General features: G+C 40.8%; 1 protein-coding gene across 1 annotated transcript in view; it reads right to left on the reverse strand.

Moving 5' to 3' along the window:
* SAXO1 (stabilizer of axonemal microtubules 1) overlaps positions 1-13,732 on the reverse strand; it is a 38,913-nt gene extending 25,181 nt beyond the window's left edge. Inside the window, exon 1 of the mRNA XM_034410499.3 lies at positions 13,461-13,732. Within this exon, the coding sequence (XP_034266390.1) occupies positions 13,461-13,519 (59 nt within the window). The 5' untranslated portion in view covers positions 13,520-13,732. The remainder of the gene's footprint in view (positions 1-13,460) is intronic.
* Between the last annotated feature and the right edge of the window lie 1,202 nt (positions 13,733-14,934).

Here is a 14,934-nt window from a genome sequence, read left to right on the forward strand (position 1 = left end):
ATCTTTTCTTTTATGTACACTGAGAGCATATGCACCAAGACTAATTCCTTGTGTGTCCAATCACACTTGGCCAATAACAAATTCAATTCTATTCTGTTCTGTTCTGTTCTGTTCTGTTCTGTTCTGTTCTGTTCTGTTCTAAAGACAGAAAATGAGGAGTTTCTGATGGGGAAAAAAATTGGCCTGCTTTTCTCTTGCACCCATTCACAGATTTTTCTGAAATGGATTGTTGACTTATTTTATTGCATATGTGTGTCTGTATGATCATTTCGTAGCCACAGAAAGCAAAGGTGACACTTAAGGAATTATGCTTTGAGGAGATTCTGAATGCTATAATAGGATCAATTGTGATTTATCCACCACTGGGAGCTATGTTTGGAATGGGGTCAACAGTCTGAGCAGAGGACCGATGGGGGAGCAGGTAGTTTAAAGACCCTTCTGAAGGTTAGGTCCCCTCTTTGTAAGCCAAAGGGAAGCAGAGTCAGGATGAGGTCAACCCTTTTACTGCCTGTTCTCTTGGGTCAGAAAAGGGTCTGCAGTGAGATCATTGCGTTTCTTGAAACAGACGGCCTCTCTTGTGTCCTTCATGCTCACTCCTCTTTGTGTTTGGAGGACTAAAAATCCTAAGTATGTAAATGGCAGCTGGCAAAAATGGGAATTTGCTTTTTCGTGCACTTCTGCTTTCTACACTTCTGCTTTAGAGAGAGAAGTAAAATGCTGGTTTCTAACAGGAGGTATCTAAATGGCCCTGATCAAGGGACTTGGAGGCCTCTCTGTATCAGCTTTTCTCAACAAGATGTCCAGCAAATACTGTATGTTGGGATTGGTCCTTCTCCCTCCTGTTTTATCATTTGGTATCATTTGGTCACCGCCCTGAGTCCAGTAGGAGAAGGGCGGTATAAAAATTTAATAAAATAAAATTAATAAAATAAACAGAAGAGAAAGTTAAAAGCCTATGGAGATTCTCAGTCATCCAGGTCCTGGGTGTCCCAAAGGTGTTTTTTTCAAGAAGCAGCTGGACTTTCTGGTTTTTTCTTTTGAAGAAGTTTCGCTTCTCATCCAAGAAGCTTCTTCAGTTCTGAATGGATGGTGAGGAATGGAAGGATTTATATCCCTTGCATGACTTGTTAAAAGAATGCAAATGACTCGTTGTCTGCAAGGTGTATAAATCTTTCTATTCCCCATCATCCAGTCAGAGCTGAAGAAGCTTCTTGGATGAGAAGCGAAATGTCTTCGAAGAAAAAAACCAGAAAGTCCAGTTGCCTCTTGAAAATGCACCTTTGGGAGAAAGGAAGGTTATAAATAATTAAAGTTGATTTTTGGGAACTGTAGTTCCAGCTCATCTGGGGGCCACCTTGGTTAAGGGAGGGACATTATGTTATATTACAACAGCATCCGTGGTGAAATTCAGCTGGATCTATCCGGCTCGCACAATCCAGTAGGGCCAGCGGTGGAGGCTCCGCCCACCCGCCTGGACATCATCACGTCCCATTTTTTACCCTCTGCACATGCACAGAAGGCTCTGCGCATGCATGGAGGCGGCGCACGCTCACATTTGCGATCCAGTAGCGAAGGTAAGTGCATTTTACCCCTCAACAGCATAGTCTTTAAATTTGGTTCTATAGGCATATATATATATATGTTAGGTCTATATTATGGGTATGAGAGAAGAAATAAACAATATTCTGAAATATAAAGACTTACAGTACACTTATTGAAGCGAACAACTTAAGGGTTTTCTAGCTATTGCTATTTTTAAATTAAAAAGCTCCTCTCACTACTGTAATTGCTAATTATGGGAGGGAATGTGACAACCTTGTGAAATGTAGCTAAGGTTAAACAGGTGAAATTAAGAGGCCAAATGGCAATTGAATAGGCAAAAGATGAATCTTCCTGTGTTTTGTGAAATTAGATCTAAGAAAGTCCTTTCCCAAAGGAAGCAAGTCATCGATCAGAGAAAACTCAGAGGCTTATGAAGCAAGAGAAAGTCTAGGTAGCAGCCTGATAAGAGGCAGCTCAGTTCGTGGTGGTGGGGGAGATAGGAAGCCTCTCAAAATGGACCTTCTGTAGTTTTTGGAATCTAAAAAGAGAAGGGAGAAATACTTTTTAAGTCTTGCGAGATTCTATTTAATATAAACTCATGCTAAAGATAGTGATGGTCCTTCTGTAATGTTTCTTGCCTGGACTATCTCAAAGTGCTAACAATCTTGCAAATCTCCCAAAGGTGGGTTTTTGGTTTTTTTAAAGAGGCGACTAGACTTTTTTGTTTTTTCTTGAAAAACCTTTTGCTTCTGATCCAAGAAGCTTCTTCAGTTCAACAGGAGAAGCGAAACATCTTCAAGGAAAAGCAAAGGAAGTCCAGTTGCCTCTTGAAAAAAATACCTTTGGGACAACTATGACCTGGATGACTAAGAATCTCCATAGATATTCCCGCATACTGTTCCAGGGCTACAGTGTCACAGAAAAACCTCCACTACTGCCGCGGGCTGTTGGATTTATGAGCCTCATCGGTATCTCACAGCATGTTATAGGCCCATGATGGCGAACCAATGGCATGGGTGGCACACGGAGCCATATCTGTGGGCACGCGAGCGCATGTGTGCGCTGGCCAGCTGATTTTCAGGCCTTCCAGGCCCACCGGAAGTCGGGAGACGGGCTGTTTCCAGGCCTCCGGAGGGCCTCCAGGGTCGGTGGGGAAGGCCATTTTCGCCCTCCCCAGGCTCCTAGAAAGCCTCTGGAGTCTAGGGAGGGCAAAAAATGGGCCTACCGGGCCCACCGTGTCATCACGTGCCAAAAGCAGGGGAAGAGCGGGGGGGAGGTCACGCGTGCATGTGTGGGGGGACGGGGCGCATTGAATTATGGGTGTGGGACATGCATGCGCAATCCCCCCCACTCCGCCCACTTTTGGCACGTGACGGCAAAACAGTTAGCCATCACTGTTATAGGCCATTTGCTCTGCTAACCACTATAGTCAGATGGGGCACAAAGCATTCTGACATAGCATGTCTGATTGATGATGGAACAATCATTTGATGGACATTAGGAATGTTGGGGAATTTGAGCCTTTGGTAAAGACAGGAGAGTCCCATATGGCCATATTGTTTTCATGACTGCCGGTAACCCAGGTAAGTGAATTATATCTATTACGAAGTCTCACATCTTCATTTTGCTCGGTCAGCACAGATGTAATAGCAGATATAAGGATCTGTAGGTGGGACAAACAGTTGCATTAGGCATCACACGCTTCCTGTAAATGTTCCTCTTTGGTGTCTTTGTTTACAGCTAAGCTTATTTCTGCTACTGAAAGATAGCTGGGGAAAAAAAATATTTCAAACAGCCTGAAGGAGATTAGATCTGAATAGGAAATTTCAGCTTTTATCAATCATTTTTTTCCCTTCCAAATGTTGCCATCCATTGATCTGCAAAAGAGAAATGCCAAAGATGGTTCTCCTACTGGTGCAGAAGCCAATTTAAGTGACATTGTGTCTATTGTCAGCAGTTTCAAATCCAGCCCTGTTGTCCATTCCTCTTGTTCAGTGTTTCTCAACCTTGGAAGCTTGAAGATGGGTGGACTTCAACTCCCAGAATCCCCCAGCCAGCGCTGCTGGCTGGGGGATTCTGGGAGTTGAAGTCCACCCATCTTCAAGCTTCCAAGGTTGAGAAACACTGCTCTAGTTACATATATCTGATCATAAAAGCACAGCAGGATTTAATCCAGGCGCACATCTGCATAAGGCAGTTCTTCAATTTTGATATTCTCAAGCATAGGTTGCCACCTTGTGGTGATCAGAGGGAAAAGTAGATTGGGAAGAACTAGAAAAATTGGAATTAGATGCCAGGCGATCATTAGCAGAAATAAAGGCTTATTTAAAAAAAAAAAATAGAGAAAGGAGAGGGCGGGAGGGAGGGAGGGAGGGAGGGAGGGAGGGAGGGGGAGAGAAAGAGAGAGAGAGAGAGAAAGCAAAAGGAAAACAGGAAAAAACCATACGTGTCACCCTTCAAATCAAATGTCTAAGATTGATAAATGCTTTAAAAAATTCTAAACTTCAACTGAAAGCATGCATAGTGCTAAAACTTTACTTAAACAGCCACGAAGCAGAATAAAACTAAAGCCACAGAAATGTAGCTTATTAAAATATCTCCACTGCAGTAGAACAAAGCTTGTAATGAGAAGCCCTAGGAGAATTATCTCTGAAATGGTAAGAAGGTGTTAGGTTTGCTTTGTGGGACAAAGAATTACAGAGCTTAAAAACACCACTGAGCAACCTTCTTGTTATACAGATTGGAACATGAAAGAGGACCCAATTTAGGGTTAGTGATAAAGTAGTAGCTGTACAAACCAGAAAATGGACCTCCTTAAAAACACCCAGGATCTCATCCTTTCTATTGCACAATGACAGCAAATCTTCAATTCCCTGCAATTTTTCACTACCAATAGCCCTCGACTTTATGATCAAAATTGGAAGCAGAATTTCCATCGTTAAGCAAGGTAGTTGGTTAAGTGAGCCAGGCCCAATTTTATAACTTTGTCACAGTTGTTAGCTGAATCATGCGGTTGTTAAGTTTCTCTCTTTCACTTTGCTTGTCAGAACCTGGCTATGAAAGTCACAAATGGCGGTCATATGTCCCTATGGTGAGGTAACTGTCATACTCATTGGTGGCCAAGCGCTGAAATTCTGATCACATGTCTGTGAGGATGCTGTGAGAGTCATCAGTGTGCCGCCGCGTGAGTAATAATGGGGGCGACCCGTCGCTCACATGTAACACTCCTCTTGCGCGAGCTGCACTAGCTCCCGGTGGTCTTCTGGGTGCCCTTCAAGGTGTTGGTTACCACCTTTAAAGCGCTCCATGGCTTAGGACCTGGCTATCTACAAGACCACATTCTGCTACCGATTGCCTCCCACCGACCGGTACGCTCACACAGAGAGGGCCTCCTCAGGGTGCCGTCAGCCAAACAATGTAGACTGGCGACCCCCAGGGGGAGAGCCTTCTCTGTGGGGGCCCCTGCCCTCTGGAATGAATTACCCCCGGACATACGAAGGATCCCCGACCTCCGCGCCTTCCATTGTGCAGTGAAGACCCTTTTATTCCAGCAAGCCGCTCTGATGGGATAAATGATTTTAATTTGGTTTTAATGGGGTTTTAAAATTGGTTTTAAAATGAGAGTTTTAAATTCGGCCTATGATTTAATTATTTTAATCTGCTTTTAAATTCTATTTTGTACATTGTTTTTATTATGGCTGTTCACCGCCCTGAGCCCTTTGGGAGAAGGGCGGTATATAAATTAAATAAAATAAATAAAATAAAATAAATAAGAATGGTCTTAAGTCACTTTTCAGTGTTGGTGTGGCTTTCAATAGGCCACAGATTTTTGTAAGTCAAGGACTACATGTATGGGCCTCTCCAGAACCTGCTAATCTCTTCACAGTTCCCACTAAAACTTTTTCAACCTACATAATAATAACAACAACTTTATTGTCATTGTACGTGTATACACAGTATACCCATAAAATGAAATTCACCCAAAGACCAGGTCCAACACACATAACAATCCCCAAACACACTCCCACCCACCACAATTCCCCACCCCTAAACCACACAATCATCCACACAACAATTTATGGCCAATACAAGTGCAAAATCAATCGACATTGATTCTTTGATATTATATCTACCACAGCTCAGGGTGAACAAAAGTCTGTGGGATCTAACAGGACGGACTTTACAACAGTACCTAATTTAATACAAGCCAGTTCTTAAGCTAAGTGAAGAAACTATTCCTTAGAAAGCAGATGCTGTGGGAAGCTGTGGCATTTCCTCCTTAAAAACATGACGACCTTGTTTTGTCTAGTGGTTGAGGCATCCTAGAAACCAGGAGACCGTGAGTTCTAGCCTTGCATCAGGCATGAAAAACCAGCTAGGTGGCCTTGGTCCAGTCACACTCCCTTAACTCAACCCACCTCATAGAATTGTGAGGAAATATAGGAGAAGGAACATCTTGTGTCATTTATAAACTATAATAAAGGCACAGGAGATAAAATAAAATAAAAGCATTAAGAAAACTTTTAATATATGTACATAATAATGTTACTTGTACAATTCTGCCCTGATGTCCTAAATTGACCTGCCAGTCTCAGGTAGTATAGGGGATAATCCTTTAACTCAGGATGATACAGTATATAGTTGGCTACCTGGCCAGTTTCTTTATGTGGCATAGGCCATCCTTTAGAATTTCTTGGGTAGCAAAATAGTCTGAACCAACATGCAAAACTGAACGAACAACACAGAACTAGCCTGCAATTGACAATGAATTTGCCTTGTCCTCTCTAGATGTTTGGGGGCGGGGGGGGCTCACAAAAGGCCTTTCCAAATGTTATTATTGTGCCACTGACCCCACCATTTCAATGAAATTGTCACCATAAAAAAATAACTTTAAAATCAATACATGTTATCCCAAAGAGATGCTGACAAATTTGAAGATATTCTTTATGGTATATCACTGGAATTCTCACAAGTTATATATATCCCTGAAGTACAGTGCAGAGTTAAAGAATTTCTCAGCGAAGGGATGGACCACTTCAAAGATTATTAGGGAAAAGGTATTTAAGTTGTGGCTGCTGTACCAGGACAGAGTTTAATCTCAACAATTATTTGATTTGTGAAAGTAGATACCCAGTTCCTTCAGTATTTCCTCTAGCAGGCATGAAAATGGAGACTTTCTAGATTGTCCTTCATCAAAAGAAAGAAAAGACAGATAAGAATTCTGGTATTGCTTTTCTCAAGCTGGTACCTACCAAATGATTTGCTGATTTCTACTGCACCATCCATGATCAGGAGCTCATGAGAGTTCTATTCCAGAAAGTTTGTGCAATCAAAAATTAACACAATACAATATTTCCTTACGATAATTCAACTAAGAACAATTTTGATAGGCAGGCTACTTGCATCAGAAAATGTATCATTCTAATAGAAAGGAATATTTATAGCTCAGGGTTGAACTGTGGGCTCCTTGGTGCTCTCTGAGCTTGATTGTTTTCTTGCACATTTCATTAGGTAACATTGGTAACACTATTGGCACCTGATGATGTTACCTAGTTTGGTGATGAGATGTCTGCAAGAAAACCACCAAGCTCAGAGAGCACACCAAGGACCCCACAATTGTATTATTCTGGATAGTTAGCTTTAAGCACAAACTCAGAAGAGGAAGAACATGGCATGATGTCACTTTTTTCTGAACTTGATAATAAAGCTGCATTTCTCTGAATAAAAGCTAGTATTCCCATCACCAAATTCAACTCATACCCAATTTGCAGAAGAGCTGTCCACCTGCTGAAATCTGTGCATAGGTCATCCTTTATCTGTTATGGGGGTAATCTGCAAATTTCTAATTCAATTGACTTCAATAAAACTGTTTGTCCCCATGCCCAAGAGATGTATCAGTGCCTAAGAACCAGAGGCAATTCAGTGCTCTCCAGATATTTGGGCTACATCTCTTGTGATTTTCAGACATGAATGGTTGGAAATTATGAGTACTGTTGTCCAAGTTAGCAAAAGAAAGTTGGAGCCTCTCTTAGAAATAAATAAGAAATAGAACTGCGGCTAGTAAACCTCATATAGATCTTCCATGAATAAACGTGGCCTGAGACCCAATCAAAACATATAATAATTGCATCTTGATATTTATTACTGTATTTTTCAGAGTATAAAATGCACCAGAGTATAAGATGCACCTACCTTTTTTGGTGAGGAAAAGAAGAAAAAGAAATTTCCCTCTGCCTCTGAGCAATTTTGCCTCTTTGCAGCAAACAGCAAACAGCCTGCTTTACTTTCGTTTTCAGCATAGCTTGTTTAGCCCAAGGTAAAAAAAAATGTGCTCCAGCAATTTACCTCTTTGCAGCAAGCAGCAGAGCCCTGCGCAAAACAGCTGAGAGCGAATCAGCTGAGAGTCGGGAGGCCGATCCAATCAACTTGTGCTAATTGGTTAATTGCTTCAGGCTGTGCTGAAGCTGAAAGGAGCTGTTTTTTCTTGCTGTTTGCTTGCAAGGAGTAACTGCTGCAAGGCAGAGGCCAAAGGATGGGGGCCAGTGGGTGGGCGGAGCTACATTTGGTATATATGACGCACCTAAATTTTCACCCCCTTTTAGGGGGAAAAAGGTGAGTCTTATACTCCGAAAAGTACAGTACTTTTATATTTTACCTTTCCCTTTGAGGGACAAGAACATCTTTTTCAGATTTCTCAAATCTGTCAAATAAGTTACTCAAATCACCAAATGAATTCATGGGATCTGAACTCAGGAATCAACCGCTGAGGTTCTGTACATAACAGCAACACTACATTCATTCTCATATCCGATTGCAAAAACATGCCATGTCTTACCAACACATTCAAAACTAACCTTCAGACATTGTCGTGCATTGTGGCCGTGGGGGAATCGCTACTTTTGATGTAAGAATTACAGCAATTGCTTCCTGAATTTGTATATTCAGGTGCAGGCCACAGGCCTTGAATAGCCTCTTAAAATGCAACCCGTCCTTACAAACATTTTGCACATTTTTTGTTGATGTATCTTTGCATAAGCATGAAGTGAAAGAGCATTGCATGCTTTCTTTTTTTACAAAAAGCATTGAGATGGGCAGTCAGTTCCCACGCTGTTAAATCTTTCAGTCACACCCCAAAGTAATCCAGCAATGCACGCTCCCCTATTCTTCAGGAGGCCCAAAGCCATAAGAAGATAGAGTTCCCTGTTGACATACAAGCTCTCTAGCCCCTCTAGGCAGACTTGATGAATATTCTTAGCAAGGCTCCCCAGCACAGACTAAATAGCAATTTGCTGATAGATGTAAAGTTCCTCTTATGTTAAATACTGCAGTGATCAACCTCGCAAATAATTGTGCAGTAGATTTTTATTTTTACACCGGACAACATCAGCTAGTTTATTGGGATATTTGGCACATGAGCCTCTAGAAAGATAAAAGAAATAGAAAGCCCAAGTTGGTATGCACGTTGTCTACCAGTAATATATTCCCTCACTGCATATGGGAAAGTATGCATGTAAGATGACACACACTTTTTGCTTATATCCTTTTTATTTTAAGCCTGCAAATTAATTAATATGTGAAGCATGGGTGTGCTAATGTTTGCTTGTTAAATTATTAAAATTTATCTCTCGCCTACTTTACATTTTTTATGTTCTGCACTCTTGGAGAACTGCTCTTGAAGGTGCTTTCAGCACGTTGCACACTTTTGACATTTAGAGCTATAGGATAATCCAGATACCAATTTAGCTGCATTGATTAAAAAACATGCTCCACTCACAGGAAGTTCCTTTGATACTTGGCAATTCAGAATTAGAAAATCCACACACTAGAAAAAGTGGAACTATTGCTTCAAGTGACAAGTTCTAGGACTGTTCTATCACTGTTCTAGGAGGTTGTAGCTAACTTCTGGAAGTCCTATGACTCTAGGTTAGCCAACTGCTTCAGGAATGTAGCGACACCATCCATGCCAATAGCAATGGGCATCGTATTGTTTGTCACCGAAGGTAGCAAAATAATTGGGTTGACCATGTGTGCTACTTCCATGTAAACAGATCAAGCAGTGTGAAGACCTTTGTTTCAGACCTGTAAATGCAAAGAGAGTCTACAGCTGCAGATAGAAAACTATCTAAAGACAAGCTATGTTCCAGCAATAAACTACTGAAGACATTTCTAAAGAGAGTTGGAACAAATCAGATGTTTAGCAAACATATTAGCCAAAATGTAAATCATTGGGACACGGGGTGACCAATTAACTACAAAAGTAAGTTTTGTGAGAAACAGTCCTAATGCTAAACATATATCACCATTAAAAGCCTCCTTGGCCTGATGACACACCAAGTTAATAATGCAGAATAATTTAAGGCTCACTCACTCACCAATCACCTTGAAAACTTTCAGCTACAAACCAAACTATGTTGTTGTTTTGCTGTTTAATAACCCACAAAAAAAGGAAGCCATTATAGCATTTGTTTGAGTATCAATATACTTGGTACTTTGGATTGGAAAAGTAAAAACATCTTGAAAGTACAGTCTCTTGGATGGATTTAACACAGCTGAATTTCCTTAAAAAGGGAATCTCTATAATGATCAAGAGACAGCTTAAATCATTTTGAATATTTTGTGTTGTTTTTAATTTTCTTGTCATAGCACTAAAGTGTGCGTGTGGGTGTATGAGAGACAGGGAGGGAGGTGGGAAAAAGAGGGGTATCTTGGAATCTGTCAATTTGGGGGAAAAAATGTAATGAAGCAAAAGAACCCAAAAGAAAAAGCCATCATTATTGATTGGCACCTTTTGGTAGCAATGCATGTTTTAAAAGCCAGACATAGAGGGTGAAAGCTATACAACCCAACTTTAGCTATTGTGAAAACTCACTTGATCATTTAGGCACATTCTGTTTATCCAGATAACTACCCCTGTTTCCCCAAAAATAAGACCCTGTCTTACATTTTTTTTTATTTTTATTTTTTATTTTTGCTTTAATTTATATGCCGCCCTTCTCCGGAGACTCAAGGCGGCTTACAATGCGTTAAGCAATAGCCTTCATACCTTTGTATATTTATACAAAGTCATCTTATTGCCCCCACAATCTGGGTCCTCATTTCACCTACCTTTGAAAGGATGGAAGGCTGAGTCAACCTTGAGCCCCAAAATAAGTGCTTGGCCTTATTTTCGGGGAGGTCTTATTATTTCGGGGCACATGGAACAAGACGGGGCCCCTCTTGCAGTCTTACCTGATTTCCAGCACTGTCTCCCTAACCAGAGGAAATGACAGGGACTGTGCATGCGGTTAAATATTTTCGGGGAGGGCTTATTTTCCAGGGGAGGGGTATTTTAGCGCATGCGCTCAAAAGCCCAATTGGGTTTATTATCAGGGGATGTCTTATTTTCGGGGAAACAGGGTATTATCTATATTCTCTGATCAAAGACCAATTGCAGCCATTATCATGCCTAATATCACAGCATTTCATTTCCTCCTGCCTGAACTTCTAGCCAAATTTAAAGAACAGGAATAAACACCCTTTCTAAGCCAAACTTACAAGGTCAAGAAACAAAGGTAGAATTGAATATAAGGAACTTAAAAATTCATGTTACTCCATATTACTACTACTTTGTACGTATCCCACTGCTGGCACAGATGAAATTAAAATCTGGCATCAACTTTAGGAGGGTTCCATGAGCCACTCCTAAAACTTGTGGGAAGTTCTGTCTGTGTATCCCTAATGTAGAAAAGCGGAGTGGTAGCCTAGTGGTGAAAACTCTCACCTCCCACCCAGAAGGTTGAGGGTTCAATCCTAGGTAGCAGCAGATGTCTCTCTCCTAGGGTGGAAATCTGCTGCAAACTCCACATAGGTGTCGGGAAGGGCAGCCAGTCAGTAAACGCTCAGCTCCATCCAGTCGCCCCAAATTAAACGATTACAGGGTTGTAAAGAAGGAGCTTTATCCCTAATGTAGAATAATGGATAGCATATGCAGCATGGACTCTACTTTTAGCACTCTGCTTCTTTCAGGCTTTCAGCAATAAATGATTTCCCTCTTTTAGATCTATATTATGCTCCTGTCCTGGTTCGTAGACTCATCGTCCTCCAGACTGCTTTTTCTAATTGCATGGCACAGAATGCTGTCAACGCTCAGTACGGTTTAGAAGTGGGAAAGAAAGTATTGTCTTGAATTATGTTAGGCAAACAAAATGCCACACCACAAACACAAATAATTGTAGAATAATATTATTTTGCTGCATGCTGTGCTGAAAAAGCCAGTTTCTCAGACATCCCGGCACGGCGTCCCTGGTGCTAACCACTGAAATGTAGACACTTGGAGGAGGCAGCCCTGCAGCCATCTCCGTAAGTGGAAGATTAAGACAAAGGCGGAGCAAATTCAGCACCACTGTGACTCCTTTTATAAATACATCTGAAAACCACTGTCAGTCCCATGGAAAAACAGCAACAGATGTGAAAGGCTAGGAAGAAGTGTTCCTATGCCCCAAATAAAAAGACACAGATGTACTAACAGTTCTCTTCACTGCCAAATCCAGCGACAGGCCACACACATTGCTCCAGACAGAAACTTCCCAGCTAAGCTGCCTCTTGCAGATGAGAGGATCTCTACTCAGAGGCTCAAGAAAAGTGCCATTTAATGCTGACAGTTATTCACCTCCCAGGATACCTGGGCTATTTCCAAGGCCTGAAATTTAAGCCCCAAGGAGGCGTGACTAAGGATAAAACTAAGGCCAGGGCATATTACAAGAGTCATTAACAGTAATGCTAAAGCCAAGTAAAAAACAATTAACTACAGCATTGCGTATTGGCATTTGGGTTTGCGCTCATGAGAACTAAAATAACTGAGTTTCTCAGACTTCAGTTATATTGTGCTCTCTCTCTCTCACACACACACACACGTACAACTGATTTAAGGCAGCTTTCCACAATCTGAGGCTCTCTGGATGTGTTGGACTAAAACTTCATGTATTACAGTAACCAACTGTTATAGTGCCAGGATGGGAGCTGTTCTAATGTTAAGTCCTACAAGCACCCACAAGCAATCACAATCTGCAAAGCAGCAAAATCTTCTATCCTAAACACTAGATCGGTGCTTTCCAAATTTGGAAACTTTAAGATGAATTGGCTTCAACTCCACTCATGAAACACAATGCACTACATACACGTACCACTTGCTTTGTGAGAGACTAACATTGAGACAATAGCAACAAAAGAAAATCTAACTGTATTACAATGCAGATTTGCTGATGGCCAGAACTACTTCTAATAAACAGTTGCCTTGAACATTCCCAGTAATATTTATTATACAATTTCTACCATCAGGAAAGCTCTTAAAATACTACCAGTCTCCATTTACTTTGAAACTACTTTCCTGTTTCCCATCTTTTCTTAGCTCAGCTCTGGGTATTGGAGAATCACAAATCTAAATCTCAGGATTGGGGGGGTCTAACTTTTATGGTTAAATCTCCTCCCCCCACCTTACATACTTATACCAAAGTTTAGCCTAAGTTATTGAGTAGCTCATTGCTAATAACCCAAGATAAAATACACTTCTGCTCATATATTGCTCAAAAATAAGAATATTCTAGGATGTGCTTGAGTAACATTACAGAACAATGATATGGGATTAATTTCAGTAACTGGCCATTTGTGCCTATTAGTCACTAAAATAGAAAATATGAAGAAACACTGGCTGTCTTCATGTCAACACCACTATGGAAGCCATTTAACTTAGCAGGGATGTCATGTAACGGAACCTCTAAAACAGGGGTGTCAAATTGGAGGCCAGAGGGTCAGATGCATCATGCGCAGGCCACGCCAACTCCGTGAAGGGAAAAAACATGTCACGTGACGGCAACATGACAGTGTGAGTTTGACACCCATGCTCTAAAATATAACCTTGAAAATCAACACGCATTACATACCCACAGTCACAGATCTCACAGATACATTTGCCAGAGGTTTGAGATTGTTGCGGAGTCATTTTGGAAAGACGGGATGGTTGCAGTCCTGGTGAAACCGGTTAGCTAGCTTTTGCGGATTCCACTGCTGTAAGGAACGGTAGAAGACTGTTGTGAGCTCATCCCAGCTAATCGAGCAGCGCAAATTCTCTTCTACCTTAAAACCAGCTACTGCTGAAAACTAATGGAGTCCTCACCTGGCCTGTAAAAGGTGCAGGGGACACATAACAACTTGTTTAGTAGTCACCTGGAGATCCTTTATGAAGTCACCAGGTAGATTTGGCTTTGCAAGCAATAATACTGCCAAAACAGAGTATTTGCTCCCAGAATTGAATAGTAATTCATATCCAAGTATAGAGGTGCTCCATTTAGGTTTGGGAATTGATACTTTTACCCCAACTGTGGGCAAATAATTAAAAGTGGAAGGGGACGCATTATAGACACTACTGAAATACTAGATAAGAACCTGCAAACTTAATACAATTATATAGCGAATTCGGCCTCAGAGGTCAATCAGATAGCAACCATAAGAACACAATATAATTTTTTTTGCCAGTTGATTTTGTTTCTCATTTCAGGTATCTGTGATAGCTAAAAAGATATAACTTTAGGATTCCAATATGTCCAAAGATAAGATATAGCGTATTAGGACCTACATTTTTCTTGGTTACTAGTCAAAATAAATCTAGACTTGGGCTCATGGCTAGAAAATTTGCTGAAACCAGAACAATATTTCTGGGACATGTCAGAAAACTCTTGCTATGGTTCTTGCCCTTTATATTTATTAGCCAGTTTTTATTTTCAGTCAACTCAAGGGAATGTACATCCTTAATCTTTCTGCCTATTTTTCCCACAGCAATCCTGTTACCACATTCCAAAAACTTGCTTGTGTTACCAAAATCAATGAACAGTTAAACACGTTTTATAAGGAACTTTTGTCTTTTTAAATCTTTCTTGGCAAAAAGCTTTTGTCAGGGTCATTAACCCGGTAAACCCAAGATGTATTTCCTGATTTCTGGACAGAGTTCCCACATTTTCATCCAAAATTATGATTTAGGGGAGTTGCAAATATTTGTATTTGCATGTCACAGAATGAGTGTTTTTAAATATATTAGATACATCCCCATAAGATTTATTTTTCTCTGAATTCACATCAACAGGGCTCATTGTAACTAGAACCAAAGTGCTTGATGTGATAAAGCCTTTAGGCCCTGATTTTCAATAAGAAGTCTGCAAGAGAACCTCCATGTAGAATAGCAAGTTCAAAATTTCTTGTACAGCACAATAAGTGAACAGACTAAACAAAATAGTATTGCAAGCAAACTGATCCTAACAATAGTTTCCCGATAATAGGAAATTGATGCTGGCTCACTCAGCATCACATAAAAACGATTTCTCATTAGGAGCGAAATAAGCAAACGGGTATAATAAGTCAGAT

The sequence above is a fragment of the Pantherophis guttatus genome, chromosome 2 (genome assembly GCF_059756535.1).
Source record: "Pantherophis guttatus breed Tessera chromosome 2, ASM5975653v1, whole genome shotgun sequence".
NCBI classification, from domain to species: domain Eukaryota; kingdom Metazoa; phylum Chordata; class Lepidosauria; order Squamata; family Colubridae; genus Pantherophis; species Pantherophis guttatus.